The sequence below is a fragment of the Nothobranchius furzeri genome, chromosome 8 (assembly GCF_043380555.1).
Source record: "Nothobranchius furzeri strain GRZ-AD chromosome 8, NfurGRZ-RIMD1, whole genome shotgun sequence".
Classification (NCBI taxonomy): Eukaryota; Metazoa; Chordata; class Actinopteri; order Cyprinodontiformes; family Nothobranchiidae; genus Nothobranchius; species Nothobranchius furzeri.
In genome coordinates, this window is record NC_091748.1 from 55,611,060 (window position 1) to 55,628,095 (window position 17,036).

The 17,036-nt window shown below is 45.0% G+C and overlaps 1 protein-coding gene across 1 annotated transcript in view; it reads right to left on the minus strand.

Annotated features, from left to right (window-relative positions):
- The window catches only part of cdc34a (cell division cycle 34 homolog (S. cerevisiae) a), a 39,498-nt gene that overhangs the window by 5,791 nt on the left and 16,671 nt on the right, over positions 1–17,036 (minus strand). The window contains exons 2-3 of the mRNA XM_015971390.3: positions 5,320–5,406; positions 859–956 (exon numbers count right to left, since the gene is read on the minus strand). Of these exons, the coding sequence (XP_015826876.1) occupies positions 859–956; positions 5,320–5,406 (185 nt within the window). The remainder of the gene's footprint in view (positions 1–858; positions 957–5,319; positions 5,407–17,036) is intronic.

The window sequence follows — 17,036 nt, forward strand, 5'->3', positions numbered from 1 at the left end:
CCAGGTGAATATAACGCGGCATAGTTGTACACTTTCAATTTTTAAATACAGGAGAAATTCAGAAAGTAATTTTTTTAACTATTAAAAGGCTGTTTTACTGTCTAACGCTGAAAAACGCCTCACAACACATTTTTGTCAAAATAAATGATCACTGTATATTGTTAATTAATTCAAATAATATAATATTGATTTAGTGTTGTAGTGTGTGTGCTGCTTTATTTTATATGTGTACTTATTTCAGTCTATTTTTGTTTCTCATGCAGAAAAATAAACAAGCAACGATGGACAACTACATGGGGAACAAGACACTCACCCCCCAGCAATGCTTACCACTTACAAACTCTATTCTAGATTCTACATTATTTTTTATGGAATTTACCTCTTATATTTTGATGCCAAAAAATTATTCTGGACTGATATTTTGCACTGTTTAGCTCATTTTACACTGCTGACTGTGTTCGTGTGCAATAAAATAGATTGCAGTCAACTGCACAATTCTGTTTTTCTTTTTCTTAACTGAAATGTATTCATCACGTGTATAGGTTAAATAGCTAAACAATAACAAACCGATTAATCGAAAAAAATTATCGACAGATTAATCGATTATGAAAATAATCGTTAGTTGCAGCCCTAGTAGTAGGAGAACTAGCAAAAAGGCTCTTTTCCTTGAAACGGGTACAGAGCCCTTTGGTAAGTGTTTATTCTTGCACTTGTTTTTTTTTGACACAGACGATAAAAGCAACATTTATTTATTCTACTCCATACTGCAAAATGTGAGCAATGATGGAGAACTTTATCTGTAGAGCAGGAAAACAAGAAATGTGCAAAAAAATAAAAATTTAAAAGTCTGCCAAGTACCTGACGTTCTGTGTGGGGTTCCACCTCTCTGAAGGCAACTCACCGCTCTGTGGGTCATCCACTGGTGGATGCAGGATAGAGATACACACATCCCCGTTCTAGGAACACAACACAATACACACACATATTCAGATAAATATTTCAACAGGTCTTATTTAAAGCGGTAATTTCCTTGTCTGGTATCATGTGGGGTGTGTCAAGGCTGTAGATGGCGTGTGGATACCAGCCAGTGACAGCACAGGAAAATGAGAATTAAGCAGCAAATCAGATCAAATACACAAGCATAAAAGATATGTTGGGAGATGGAAGAGTCTATTAAAAGGAGTCATCACCTGTTACTACCATGGATATCTACATCATATATTATGGGCTTTTAAGCCATAAAAATAAGTTGTATTGGAAAAATAAATTTAAAAGTGACCGACATGTTTTCTCACGAAAGCACATGTGATGTTTTGGCTGTGTCGTATGCGTCGTTTGAAATCGTAGGGTGTCCAAGGAAGACCCTGTCTTTCTTGCATCTGATTAGATAGAAGGGCTCTACTACAATAAACCATAGGGAGTCACGCCCATCTACTTCTGGACCATGGGTCCTCGAAAGAACGAAAAAATGAAGGCAAGTCAATGGGGCTAAAAACACTACTTTCTAATTAAAAAGTTTGTTATGTTCCATGGATTTCACATATGATGTCTGTCAATTTTAAACACGTTTTTTGATACCATGAAAGTCCTTATTTTCGAAAGGGGTGGGGGACGACGACATTAGTTTAGGTTTTGTGTGAAAATAAGTCCGGGACTACAAATGCACTTCACGAAAGTGACGTCATTGAACCAGACACGAAGAACAACAGAGGGAAAAGGCTGTAAGTTTAGCTAACTTGAAATCCTTCCTTCGGGATGAAAAAAACACACCATAAATTCGGCCCTTTGGCTAGTAGCAGCTTCACTAGGGGAGAGGAGATTATGTGGTGACGTCACATATGTGACGTGCCAATGTAGTCATGCTAATTACAAACTTTTACAAGCTGATGAATCTCAAAGTATGTGACAGGCATGGTCGAAACACCTATCATTACTTTTCATTTGAATTGCAGTATAACATATGTGTGTGATCCAGGGCCTAAGGCTAAGTGGGTTGGACAATAGCTCTTTTAGCCCATTGAGTTGCATTCATTTTTTCGTTCTTCCGGAAACCCATGAGCTGACTGGAAAGGGTGGAGACATAGGCTCCCCATCTGCGAAGTGCAGACTGTTCTCCTGCCACCGCCACCAACAGAAAGCTGTTTTGTTAAGAAACTGTAAACTTAGCGCTATAATAATCAGAGGCGAGAAAGACGGGACCTCCCTTGGACGTACTGCAATTCCAAATGACGCGTCCTGTTATGGTTGAAATATAGATCCAAAATTAAAGTTGAACCGACATCTTTTCTCGCCATGAATTCAATGTCTTTCGGCGCGTCTCATTTGGACATTTAAAAATTAAAATTTGGGTGTTTTATATGGTTGTCATGGTAACCGGTGTAGCGGTAAACCCCGTTAAAGAAGTTGACAATAATATTAACAGTCTTGTTTAAAAAAAATATTATCTCGGTGGATTACCGTGGCTGCGGTGTAGGCGCATTGACCCTTACCAGCTACCGTATCATCTGCTGAAGTTGCCGGCGGCACAAGCGCACTTTTTTTTTGTTAACTCATTCACTGCCATTGACGAATAAAGTCGTCATTTGCATTTTTCTTACTGTTTGAGCATTAGAACGAGCCCCCGCACTGAGAACAAACATCTCAGCCCTGAAGCCGATCTTCATCTGTATAAGTCACATGTCACGTGATCAGGAAGCAGACCATCCATGTGTTAGATCGTTTTGGGCTGTTTCTGTAAAAAAAGTGAGGCGCGAACCGGAAAAGCGTCTGCAGATCACAATTCGACCACAGATTATGAAAACGGATAACGCTCGAAACACACAGACTCTTCCTGATGTGTGAGTCTCCTCTTTGTTTTGGTTGTTTTCGTGTCGACATCATGCTAGCGCGCAACGTTCTGTGACTCTTAAAAAAACAGTAAAAACGGTGAGAAACGCTGGCAGCGAAGGCCGTTAGCGATCAGGAAATGGCTGGCAGTGAATGAGTTAACGACCAAAACTTTCTTGAAGCTAAAGCTGAAATAATGGCCAAAGGAGGAGATGGCAGCGCTCAGGACATTTATTATTCCTCAAAGAAGACAAAGTTGGAAGTATGGGCATTTTTTGGATATTTGAAGAATGCCGAGGGAGTTTATAGAAGACGGCTATCCTGTTTGCAGCACGTGCAGGAAAAAGTGTCTGTGAAAGGCAGCAGCACTTAAAATCTCATGACACATCTTTGTGACCATCACCCACAACTCTACAGTCAACGTAAGGCAAGTTAACGTTAGCGTTTTAGCTAAAATGCGTGATCCGAGGATTTGGGTTGAGGGAGAATGCAACGAGTTGCTATATAAAGCAGCCGCAGCGCCGCTACCTGCTTTTAAACCATGTCGCGGACACCCCCATATTAAAATGACGCTATGCATAAGAGTTGGTCTCTTTCCGAGAATAATTATAAATTTAACAATGATTACTGCCTGATGACATTTTTCCAAATCTGCAAAGCTCACCGGAAGGACACAAACCGAGGACAATATTTTCCTGATATAGGGATTATTACTCAAGTAAGGGTAAAAAAAAGTATCTGATTAGAAGGCTACTTGAGTACTGAGTATCATCTGATCTAATATTTTTAAAATGATGACATCAAGCAGACAAAAAATAAGAAGTTATGGGCAAATATTGTATTTTAAAGACTAAAAGGGGAAAAATGTAAACAAATAAACAACATAATTCCAAAATTACAAATTTTAGGCAAAATTTAGACACAATCTGAGGACTATATTTTCCTGATATACAGGGTTTATTTAGTTGTCTGAAAATGTAACACGTTTAAAAAAATACCGCGATAATACCGAAAACCGTGATAATTTTGGTCACAATAACAGTGAGGTTAAATTTTCACACCGTGACAACCCTAGTGTCTTATTACTGTCTAACCACTGTAAAACCACTTGTCCTCCGTGTGTAAGTCAGGAGTCTTACATGTTGAGCCATCTTTGACACATTTAACTAAAAATATTTGTATCACCAAAAATGGTGTTAAAACCCAGCAAACATTTGGATGCTTGATGACAGCTGGAACGACTTTGGGCCAATAAAAGTTTGATATTTTAAAATACGAACTATTATTACTATATTTTCAAAAACAACTAGTTCCAAAATTTAAGTTGAAACTACGTCTCTAATGGCCATCTTTTCTGGAAGTAGAGAAGTGTGGGCTATAGCGGCGTTGCTCTGCGCTGTCCATATATGGTACTGTACATCCTGCCTTTGTGACAACAGTTAGGCCAGAGCTCAAGATCTTGATTTGGAGTGCGCATGCTCGTGGGGTGAACGTGGGCTGGTTGAAGTAGCAAAGAGGAAAAAAACGATCCAATGTTAAATATCGACTTTTTGGCCATTGAAAAATCATTAGGAAGCCATTATACACATTTTTTCAAGTGGAAAAGTGACATTTCAGGTGATGACTCCTTTAAAAAGTCTGCTAATAGAATTACTTTACAGTGATTCTATTTATTAGTTTTATTCCATAAGATCAATGTCAAACACTTTGTAGATTGTTTTTGCTTTCAGTCCTTCCAGAGTGATGTGATGCTATAAGCTTTAATTAATTAAAAAGGTAGTTCTATTATTTAGCAATGAGGAAATGCTATACAAATATTTCCACAGTCTTTAAACCTGAATCATGATTTAGAAACTTAAACTCTGATTCCTGATTGAAATTTCTAACTAAATTCTAGATAATTCAGCAGCAAAGAGGACAGAAGGCAAAGATTGCAATGCTCCATCTAGAGCTGCACAATATATCGCAAATATATCGTTATCGCGATATCAGCACACGCAATATGCATATCGCAAATAACAGATAAATATCATAATGAATGGTCAGCTCAAATGTTTGCTACACATAATGCATTCTGTCAATCAAACGGAAGCATGATGTATTTTTAACAAATCAAATAGAGTTCTTCACCAATTTGGCCAATCGGGTGGGTTCTAAAAGGTTAGAGTCCCGCCCCCGAGGCGGACGGCACTTAATTTGGATGGTTAGCAAACACCTGAATTAGCTTTGTTCTGCTCTATCTGCTGATTCTGCTTTTCTCAGGATCCACTGATTCCCTTTTCTTGTTCATTTTCATGATTTTTTTTTTGTAATTTTTTCATTTCTTTGTTTTCGATTATTTTAGTTCCAGAGTTAATTTTTTATTTATCGCAAGTAATATCATCATCGCAATATTGGCCACTGTTATCGCATCTCGCAGGTTTTCTTAATATCGTGCAGCCCTAGCTCCATCTAAACAAACAAGCTTGGATTTACACATTTAGAACTAATTACCTCATAGATGTTGGGATGCCACATTTTGGTGAGGAAACGGAAAGCAGGTGGAGAGTAAGGGTAGTCGACAGGAAACTTGATCCGAGCCTGAGGATGAGAGAAGGTGCAATAATAGATGTGGCAAGAAGGTCATTTACCCAACTCAGCTACCAGTAGACAAGTCCAGACTACTTGCCACCTACCTATTCTTGCTGGGGAAACATCTTTAGTTATTAAGCAAAAAGACTGGTTGAGCCACAGTTATGCAGCCCCATGTAAATAAAGCCGACATGGCATCAGTTTCCTTACAGTGTGCAGTGAATCCACGAATAGTACTCCTAAAAGCTACTTGTGCGCTTTTTCATGGACATTACTAACAAAAGAAGACACATATAAATATAGCTGCCAAACAGAAACAAGGCTCCATTGTGTAGGTTTGTTCTTGAATGGATCATGACTCTCCACATTTGTGGCCATAACTCTAAAATTGGCTTGAAACTACTTATAAAAATAGTAAATGTGGAGTCACTGCAAACCCTTCCAAGGTGGTTGAGTGTGGAGGAGGCAATGGTGGTGTAATGTAATATGTTGGAGGATGGGAGGGATGAGTGTGTGGAGCTGAGGAAAACGTCAGCAGGCTGGGAGGGACGGGGGTTGGTGGTATAAGGACACTGTGTACGTCCTCACCACAGTGCAAAACAATCCACTACAAATAACTGTGTTCTACTGTCATATGTCCACACACACACACACACACACACACACACACACACACACACACACACACACACACACACACACACACACACACACACACACACCTGTGAATTACTGTCATTTGTTCCTACACATTCACTCCCATGTTACAAATGCCATCTTCTATGCAGAAATAAACAGTCTGGATGAAAAAAAAACATTTTAGTTCTAATAGTTTAAGTTTATCGTCATGACAACGCTGAGGTGGTGGATTATTTTTTGTAACTCATCTGTTTAGATGTAAAAAATACTTTAAATTAATAATTATTAGGAGTGTGTACTTTTGATTGACAGGTGTATAAAGAGCCATCAGCGCTACAGTAGCAACTTGCCTCCTGCTTACTCCAAGGAAAGCCTCTGCCTCACGTTAAAAGTGTTATCCTAGAAAGTTGGAGTTGCTCAACCACGGTTTTCGGGCTGAACTCATTCCACAAGACTATTAGTTTCGGATGGCTCCAGGATAGCCGAATAAGCTCGCAGCTACATTGGCTCACAGTTTGAAGGGTGTCAATCAATCATCTGCCCTCACCCTCACAGGCCCACTCTCAGCTTCATTTTTGTATTGTCCAGTGTTGATAAGACGTGCAACACGGCCAAGATGGCAGTGGTAGGAGCCAGCCATTGGGCTTCAATTCAGCTCTTCAGAAACCTAAGGATGATGTCATGAAGGCACCTTCCATTCATCTGATCTTATTTTTATATTTATATACACATATACATATACATGTACACACACAAACATACACACACTCTATATATCCTAACACACGTCTGTGTTCCATTGCTATAAGTTCCTACACACATTTTGTGTAAATCCAGTCTGTGGAAGATCCTTTCTCACTCTCCAGCAGACGTGTCAGGACAAAAAGCAATAGTGAAGGAGCACACACACACACACACACACACACACTGAATGAAATGATTACCCACATACATATTGCTCACAGCAAGAAACCATCTTGTGAAACTCTCATCATATACATGTACCAGGGTTTTTCCTGGCTCAAATTGAGGCAGAGGTGGCACCATCCTGACCATGCGCCAGCACATGAATACTCTGTGCATTCAACTGCCTCACTTTTTTAGAGACAAAATATTATAAAAGGCTCAATAATATGCATTAGATTAGTGTTTAGTTTGCTTTTCCCATCTGATATTTATAGTTAAAAATATTTTTTAATATTTGACCTACATTTCAGTAACATTTTAGGTTTGTATTAACACTCATCTTAGTCAAAATAACACATAAATATATCCAGTAAAATATAATGCATTTCATTAACATGCATTTGTATTGAAAATTTTAATAACATTTAATTTCTGCTGCCAACAATGTAATGGTGGCATGTCTATTATGTACGGGTTAGGGGGGTGTTTCATTTAGCCTTGGCCCCCAAAATGCCTTGAAATGGCCCTGGGCGTGTGACTGAGTTTTGAAGGTGATCTGAATTCTATCAAATGTATAAATATTACATGTGTATAACTTATTGCTAGGGATGCTCCGATCCGATCACGTGATCGGAAATCGGGCCCGATCACGTGATCGGAAATCGGGCCCGATCACGTGACTTTTAAAAGATCGGAATCGGGTGTTAAAGATCGGATTTAACCTTATAAAACAACAAGCATGACATTTTTAATCAATCTTGAGTTTCAAATTGAATAACAATGGCTTAATTTTGTACCAAGTTTCACTTCCTCAATAACGACATGACAACACCATACGGCAGCCGTAACGTCACACGTTTTAAAGTGGACCGTGGAATTCAGGTAGCAGTTAGCTAGCAGGTTAATGCTTGTCTCGCTCCAGGAGAGCAAAAAATGTCAGTGGTTTGGAATCATTTTAAACTGCACTTTATTTGGGAGCCTTAAAGTAAAAGTTGAGCTCCATGTAGAGCACATGGAAGAGGTGATTTACTAGTTCTTTGCAATTTGATGTTGATGTTTTATACTTGAATGGTGAAGTTCGTACTAGGGTTGTCACGGTAACCGGTATAGCGGTAAACCCCGGTAAAAAAGTTGACAATAAAAATAACCGTCCAGTTTTTAAAAAACTATATTATCTCGGTGGGTTTACCGTGGCCGCGGTTTCGGCGCGATGACCCTTACCAGCCACCGTCGCTTCAGCTGAAGTTCCCGCGGCGCGCACACGCACTTTTTAATTTGCAACGGCACCAAAACTTTGAAGCTGAAATAATGGCCGAAGGAGGCGACGGCAGCGCCCAGGACATCCATCAGCCCTCAAAGAAGACTAAATCGGAAGTATGGGCATATTTGGGATTTCTGAAAAATGCTGAGGGACAGTTAATAGAAGACGGCTATCCCGTTTGCAGAACGTGCAGGAAACAAGTGTCTGCAGAAGGCAGCAACACTTCAAATCTCATGGCACATCTGCGTGACGATCACCCACGTCTCCACAGCCAGTGCAAGGTAAGTTAACATTAGCATTTTAGCTTACATGCATGACGTGAGGACTTTTGGTTGAGGGAGAATGCAACGAGTCACTACATACTGCAGCCGCAGCGTCCTCTGCCAGCATTTAAACCGTGTCACGGACACCCTGTTGCTGGATGAAGCATCTTATTTGTTGATGATGAAGAGAAATATACAATTAGTTCCTTGTCATGGATTTGTTTACTTATTCAATGCCATTTATACTTGAACATTTGGATTTGATTACATAGTGTAGTAGTTATTTTAGTAATTTGTTTAAAGTGGATATTTATTTTAAATACATATTTTTTAAGGTTGACTTGTACAGTGCTCAAGTCAAGTGTGGACTGGAGTTTTAGATTTTCATTTTGATAATGAAGAAAACAAGTATATGAGAAAACAAGTGGTGTTTCTTTGATTTGTTTACATATTGTTTATGTTTTGAATGTTTGGATTTGTATAATTTAAACCTGCACTGACTACAGTAACATGTTCCAGAAAAAGAAGCTGTTTGTTCCTTTACTTGTGAAAAGTTGCACTTTTGCTAAGGCTTTGTGTTATTTTAGGTTTAATAAACACTGTTAAACCTTTTCAGAACTATTTCAGTTTGTGTAGAACAGGACTATCAATGCTTTCTGAACATATGCAACACCGTTTAAAAAATACCGCGATAATACCGAAAACCGTGATAATTTTGGTCACAATAACCGTGAGGTTAAATTTTCATACCGTGACAACCCTAGTTCGTACACCACTTTGATTAGGCATATCTTTTGTTCGTTTTAATAAACTAGTCAGTCAAAGGCCTGAGATGTATTTTATTTTGTTACCTGACTGAATTATGCAACTACCTCTTAGAGGTGGAGGTAAGCACTTTAATTTAACTTCTATTATTGTGTTGAGTTATTTTACAAACCTTTTCTACTTTTCTATAAAAACAAATTTGTTTACATATTGTTGCACCACTGATAAGCTACAAAGATATAATTTTGTTTACTTGGTTTGAAGTGCTGCTGCACTAACAAAATGTTTCTACTTTCTTATGGTATCATGTTGGATGCAGTCATATAAATAATAATAACAAACCTAACTGGTCAATTTGGGTGCAGTCTCCCTTTTTTCTTGCTATTTTATTGTATTGCTGAAGTATCGGATCGGGACTCGGTATCGGCAGATACTCAAAATCAAATGACTCGGAATCGGATCGGGAGCAAAAAAATGTGATCGGAGCATCCCTACTTATTGCTTTATACAGGTAAAAACGTGTAGTGGAGATAAATCTACCTACATTTTACTTTTCAACACTTTGTTTTGTTTTCTTGTTTTTATTTAACCATTTTCCTGTCCTGTCTGTCTCTCATCTTCCTGCATCTCCTCTAGGGCTGGGCGATATGACGATTTTAGACCGTTTTACGATCTACACATCTGACGGTCTGTCATTTTTGAGAGACCGTTTTATCACGATTCACAGCTCTGCTGTTGAATTTCTGCCTCTGAATGAAAAGGGAACGTTGGTTACGAATTGTAACCCCAGATTCTATGAGTCTAGTCGCAGCCCTTAAGCTAGCTGCTATTGGAAGGATGATCTGGGAGCCAATCATGAAGAGCTTAAATGTACGCCCACCAATAGTGGGCCCCCTCGTGGTATATAACCGCAGTGACCCCACTGCTCACCTCCAATGGCTCTTATTCCCATCATAACTAGTGGGGCCAGTGGCTTAAGGGCTGCGACTAGACTCATAGAATCTGGGGTTACAATACGTAACCAACGTTCTATTTCGTCTAGTCTTAGCCCTTAAGCTAGCTGCTATTGGAATAAAGCGCAGCTGGATGGGTTTACGCCCCACTGGTTAACACAACCAATGGACACACCCAATCAAATCTCCTCTAGTGGGGGACGTTCAGCCTCAGACCAGGCCTAAAGACTGAGGCAGGCACGATAAGAGAGGGGCCCCCACTAAAAAACATCATCCACAAGAGGATAAAATCCATCTCAGCAAGGCCAATGAGGTGCCATAAGCATTCATTTAGCCTGCTGGGGTCCAAGCACTGAACGAGTGATGGAACCTGAAGACACATCTCGTAAATAATAACGAGTAAAGGAACAGGGTGAAGCCCATGAAGCAGCCTGACAAATGTCTTCCATTGACACACCACTGAGGAGCGCCATCGAAGAGGAAATCCCTCTGGCCGAATGAGCCCTGAGTGCCTCAGGGGGATCCCGCCCTGATGATGTGTAAGCGAGGGAAATGGCGTCACACAGCCAGCGTGAAAAGCGCTGGGCCGACAGCGCCTGACCAAGGGAAGACTCCCTGTAGTGCACAAACAGGTTTTGTGAGCGACGAATCCCTGAAGTGCGTGACACATATCGTGCAAGCGCGCGCACCGGGCAGAGAAGGTGAGAAGCCGCCTCCTCCTCAGAATTATGGGGAGGAGGAAAAAGTCCAGCCAATGAAATTGACCTGGATTTGAAGGAAGCATTAATGCTTTTGGGCACAAAGGCTGGGTTGGGGCATAAAACAGCAGACCCGCCATCCTCCCGGATCCTGAGGCAAGCGGGAGCCACTGAGAGGGCGGTTAGGTCACTCACTCTCTTAACTGATGCTAGCGCCAGCAGCAATGCAGTTTTAAGCGACAGGAACTTGAGTGAGACCTGGTCCAAGGGTTCAAATGGAGCTTCAGATAAGCCGTGCAGAACCACCGTTATATCCCATTGGGGAAAAAGCGGGCGGGACACAGGTCTGTTCCTTCTGACACCTTTTAGAAAACGTTTTGTGAGGGGATGATTGAAAACAGATCTATCTCCAAAACCCTGATGACATGATGAGATAGCTGCAGCATATGTCTTAACAGTGCTGAATGCGAGGCCCCTGTCCATCAGTATCTGCAAAAACGATAGAACATCCGCCAGCTGGCAGGAGAGCGCTTGAACATTCCGTTCTGCGCACCAGTTCTGGAAAGCTGCCCATTTAGCACCGTAAGAGGCAATGGTAGAGGGCGCCCGCGCACTCTGAATCGTGGCCACCACATCATGCGGCAGCCCAGAAGCCTCTAAGCGTGACCGCTCAGCGGCCAGACCCACAGCCGTTGGCCTATTTCCGGAGGATGTTTGATTATCCCATCCGCCTGGAGAAGGGCGTCCGCCCTCCACGGGAGCCTCCACGGGGAGCCGGACACTAGCGCTTGCAGTTCCGGAAACCATGACGCGGACACGCGCCTGGGAGCCACCAGAATCACCGAGAGCTGTTCCAACCGAATTCGGTCCAGGAGACGGGGAATCAGAGGGACTGGTGGAAACGCGTAAAGGAGCGTTCGAGGCCAGGGCTGGTGTGAGAAGGCGTCCGCCCCGAGCGGGGGTCCGTCCCGGGGACTCAGGGAAAACCACAGGCGACACTGAGCGTTTTCGCGAGCCGCGAACAGATCCACAGACGGTTCCCCGAACCTGATCCAGATCTGTGATATCAGTGCAGGATGTAGACGCCAGTCGGAGTCGCGGGGTCCCCCTCTCGACAGGATGTCTGCCGCTACATTCAGTACCCCCGGAATGTAGATGGCTCTGATGGACAGCAGGTGGACATGTGTCCAACACAGTAAATCTGTGGCGACACGCAACAGTGGGAGGGATCGAACTCCCCCTTGGCGATTTATGTAGGCTGCCGCTACCCGGTTGTCTGTGTAAACTTCGACATGACGGCCCTCGAGAAGGGCAGCGAAGTGTCTGATCACATTCCTCACTGTCATAAGCTCCAACACATTTATGTGCTCGTGCGTGTGGGAGGGCCAGCGATCTGCCACCGTGTGGGACAAGCACGTGCCCCCCCACCCCGACAGTGACGCATCCGTAAACACAGATACGTGTGACGCAGGACGTCTGATGGGAACCCCGCGTGAGAGGATGCAGGGGTTCCCCCAGTGAGCGAGGTCCCCGCCCACTGAAGGGGGAATCCTCAACATACGTCTCTTCTGACGTATTGGGTGTACCCGGAGGCGGACGAACCAGCGTTGCAAGCGCCTCGTGCGCAGCAAACCTAGCGGCACTACTGAATGGGCTGCGGACATCATGCCCAGGAGTTTCATGACTAACCGGGCTCTCACGATCTTGCGGGGTTGAACACGGGAGATCACCATGGAGAGATCTGCCGCTCTTGCAGGCGACAAACGTGCTCTCATTAGGGAGGCGTCCAACTCCACCCCGAGAAACACAATCGACTGGGATGGAAGGATGGAGCTCTTTTCCCAGTTTATAGAAAACCCTAGGGTTGACAGATGCTCTGTCAACCTCCTGGTTTGTTGTGACGCCTCGTCCTCGGACCGAGCGCACAGGAGAAGATCGTCCAGGTAAAATAAGACCCTCATTCCCTCTGTGCGCAGTGGCTGCAGCGCGGTCTCCAGACATTTGGAGAAAGTGCGCGGGGCTAGCGAGTAGCCGAAAGGGAGGCGATTGAACTGATATTGAACTCCCTTGAACGAAAAACGCAGAAACTTCCGGTGGTTTGGAACTACTGGTATGTGGAAGTATGCGTCTTTCAGGTCGATTGACGTGAACCAATCCCCGGGGCGCACATATTCCAGGACTTGTCTCATCGTTAACATGCGGAAATGCATTACTGCTATGGAGCAGTTGAACAGGGACAGGTCGAGAATCGGCCTCATTCCTCCCGACTTCTTCGGAACTACGAAGTAGCGGGAGTTGAAACCCGAGAGTTCTTGTCCGCGAGGGACTCGGGAAATAGCGTCTTTGGACAGAAGTTCCCGCAGTTCCAGCTCTAGCGCCTGAGACTGTACTTGCGATGTGAACGTCGTCTCCACGATCCCGTTGAAGGGAGGTGGAGTGGCCTGAAAATGAAGTGTGTGACCGCAATGAATGGTGTCCGAAATCCATTTGCTCATGATGCAAAGGCGGCGCCACTCGTGCGCGCGTTCCGACAGTGGATGCGTGTGCGCGGTCACGTGAACAACGTCTGAGGGTTGTGCATGCGCCCTTACCGCCGTCGCCTGTACCAGAGAACTGGGGGCGACCCATGGAGGGCTGCGCTCGAAAGGGCAAGTGCGAAACAGCTGGAACAGGCTGGTCCACACCGCGGAGCGTGGAGTCCGAGAGTGAAGGACGAGTGGGAGCCGGGCCTGTGCACGGGGGCGACAGAGTGCTAGCGGATGGAGCCGCGCACTGTGCCGCCGCGCGTGGTCGAGACAGCGACATGACATCCCGCCCCACCCAACGGCGTGGGGAGAGCGGGACGAGTTGGGCCTGGCCGGATGCTGGGGCCAGAGCGCAAATGGAGCGCACCCTTACGGCTGGCCGTGTATTATGACTACCTGCAGGAACATGTGTGCGTGCAGCAGTGCTTGGTGTGGGGAACATGTGTGAAAACTCGGCAGAGGATTCTGCGGAGCACTGTAGGATTGAGCTCTTTGAGTGACGTTTTTTGGGTTTTATTTCAAAACCAACAACATCAGAACAATCAGTAACACACACATTCCCCCCAAAGAGTCACTTCCGTGGCTGCTTTCGGCGAGGCTCCTGCACCTGGGACTGCCAAGACGGCGTGTCTGCTGGCCCCGCCGGAACCGTTGTCCGCCATCTCGCTGGTCCCGCTGATGTGGAGCCGAAGCGGGAGGCCGGCTCCGTGGAGCGGGCGGTGCAGCTGGACGTCTGAAGCTTCCGCGCCGTTCGTCCCATCCTCTGGCTGAACGGCCGGAGTGCGAGGCTGACCGAGGGTGGACCAGGTCTCGCACCGTAGCCGATAGTTCGGCCGTCTTCTGAGCCCTCTCAATGACGCCCCTAAGATGGGGACCAAACAGAACATCGGTGGTGATGGGGCCATCCAGCATCTCCCTTTGCAGATGTTCCGGAATGGAGGGCAGGGCCTTCAGCCAGATCGCTCGCTGGATGAGGGTCTGCCAGGCAGCGATGCGAGCAGAACCGGTGAGCACAGCAGCACACAGATTGAGGATGGCATCAGCAGTCTTAGTTATGACGGCTTTCGACTCCTCGGGAGCTTCCAGCTCCTCCATCATCTTGGAGACGCCGAAGGCAAGAAGGGCGATGTTATTCCCTGCAGCGCCGGTGTGAAAGGCACACTGATGTGTGCGGTCGGTGAGCTGCGTCAGCAGCTGGTCATGTTTTGAAGCGGGAACAGCTCGCGGGCCAGCGAGGTGGTTCTTGGCGCCGAACAGCGAGGCCAAATCCGGCTCTAGTGGAGGAACGGACGGCCAGCCTTGGTCGGAAAACCCCTCGACCTTGGTGATGGGCGCATATGTGGAGACTGGCGCCTTGAGCTTGGCAGGCTCGGAGAAGGCGGCAGACCAGCAGCTCATAGCAGCGGGGAAGCGCGGCCAGACAGGGTCTGGACAGCGTGTCTGAGTTGCCCCGAAAATTCCCGCCAAATCATCCGCTTCAGGCAGGGCCGGTTCTGGCACAGCTAGCCCCTTGCGGGCTGCTGACGCAGAAATGATGGCGGGCAGCTCCTGGAGCAGTGCTCTTACTGCTGGCAGGGAGGAGCGAGAAGCCACTGGGGCAGAAGGACCCGCTGAGCGAAGCTCGTCGACCTCCGTTATGTCTAGGAGGGACGCCGCCTCATCGTAGTTTTCGCTGTCAGTGACGTCATCCAGCCGGTTGAAGCCAGCCGGCTCCTGACCGGCGTCGAAGAAAACCAAAGCCTTGTCCAGCGGGTAGGAGTCAGCCACCGGAAATTCTTCGTCGGCGGCGGGAGTGAAGTACTCGACCCGGCGAATCTTCTCCGCCACGGGCAGAGCGGCACAGAACGGGCACGAGGCCTGCGGGGTCAAGGCCAGGCCAGCGTGGTGAGCCCCGAGACAGACCTCACACTTAGCGTGCAGGTCGCCGCTGGAAATGGAGCCCGTCTGGCAGGTCGGGCAGGGTCTGGTGTCGCTGGACATGGCTGGTAAGTCGTCTTCGGATAATTTGCTCTTTTGAGATAATATTTGCTCTTTAATAAAGCTCTCAAGCTTGGCATGAAGAGAAAAAGGAGGTGAGCAGTGGGGTCACTGCGGTTATATACCACGAGGGGGCCCACTATTGGTGGGCGTACATTTAAGCTCTTCATGATTGGCTGATGCGGAGATCATCCTTCCAATAGCAGCTAGCTTAAGGGCTAAGACTAGACGAAATAGAACTTACCCCAGGCGAATGACACGCCCTTGTTTGACCCTTAACCAATCAGAGTGAGTCATAGTAATATATTAGTGCCCCGCTTGTTTTCACTTTGTGTGTGAACAAACATGGCTTCGCCGCGGCTGAGCGACAACGAGGTTTTCGTTCCGAAGAGGAACGCAGGGTTTCCTTAGCGCGCGGCGCTAACAACTTAGCGACGTGACATGTCTCGGAGAAAGCGTAAAAACACGTTGGACGCTTCTTCTGAAGCAGGAAAATAACACCGCTTCTAAAGCAGAGCACGACGTCGCCTCGGCTCGTCCACCCTCTGCCGAGCCGGTGTCGGTACCGGACTGAGCTCGGTTGCTGGAGCTGCCCCGTGACTGCCTGATGGAAAACCAGCGGGTTTCATCAGACTCGTAGTTTCTTGTTTTTGCTGGGACCCCCTGTATTTTACCGCTCCCTCCTGCAGTCTTCCCCTATTAACATTTAAAATGATTGTGTAAACTCCGTGTATCAATAGAAACAATCTCTGCCTCTGCCAGCTGCAGTAAATGTAGTCTCCAAATAATAAGAGGTGCATTCATCTGTGTATCTCCTTTGATCCACATTAGTGATGTTTTCAGCACCAGAACAGTGAAGCAAAGAAAGATTCCTGAGTTTGTTAGTAATTTTATTTATTAGGTGCATCTGACCTGTTCTATTTTTCTCTGAAATGAGATCAAATCAGTGCGTCTATGGGTTGTCTCCAATCTGCACTGGAAAATTTTACTTTATTTAGAGACTTGTTGCAGAAAATATTCAGAATGCGCAGTTATTTGCTACCACAAGCGATCTCTGGTCCAGCCGCACATCAGAGCCGTATTTGAGCTTAACTATCCACTACATGAGCAACTGGGAGCTACATAGTATTTTGAACAAGTTAATGTTTGCACAATACGTTTGCAATTGACATGTTTGCACTTTAAATATGTTTACGATTTTAATTTATGTTAAGTTACTTGAAAAACGAGAAAAACTGATTTTTGTTATTGTTTCTCTCAGGGCTTTTATCATCTCTGGTGTGAGTTTAAAATATAAGTGTGTTAGCACTGTGCTGATTATCCCTAATATGAATAAATGTTTATTTATTCAATGTTTCTCTTCTTTAATACGCAATTGAAGTTATGCTATTCATGGGTAAAAAATTGTGATAAAATCGAAATCGTGATAAAATATTGGAAAAATCGTGATATTCTATTTTTTCCATATCGCCCAGACCTAATCTCCTCTAAACTCTCCAGAAAAACTGCTGCCTGGATTCTTACTTTTTCACCTCATCAGTTACTTTTGAGCAGATCAAAAGGATCTCCTGACCGTAAAGCAGAGTGCGCATTTTGATGCTGCTTCAGTGAGGTGAAATCCCTGCAGCACACGATGAGCGGAGCATGTCAGG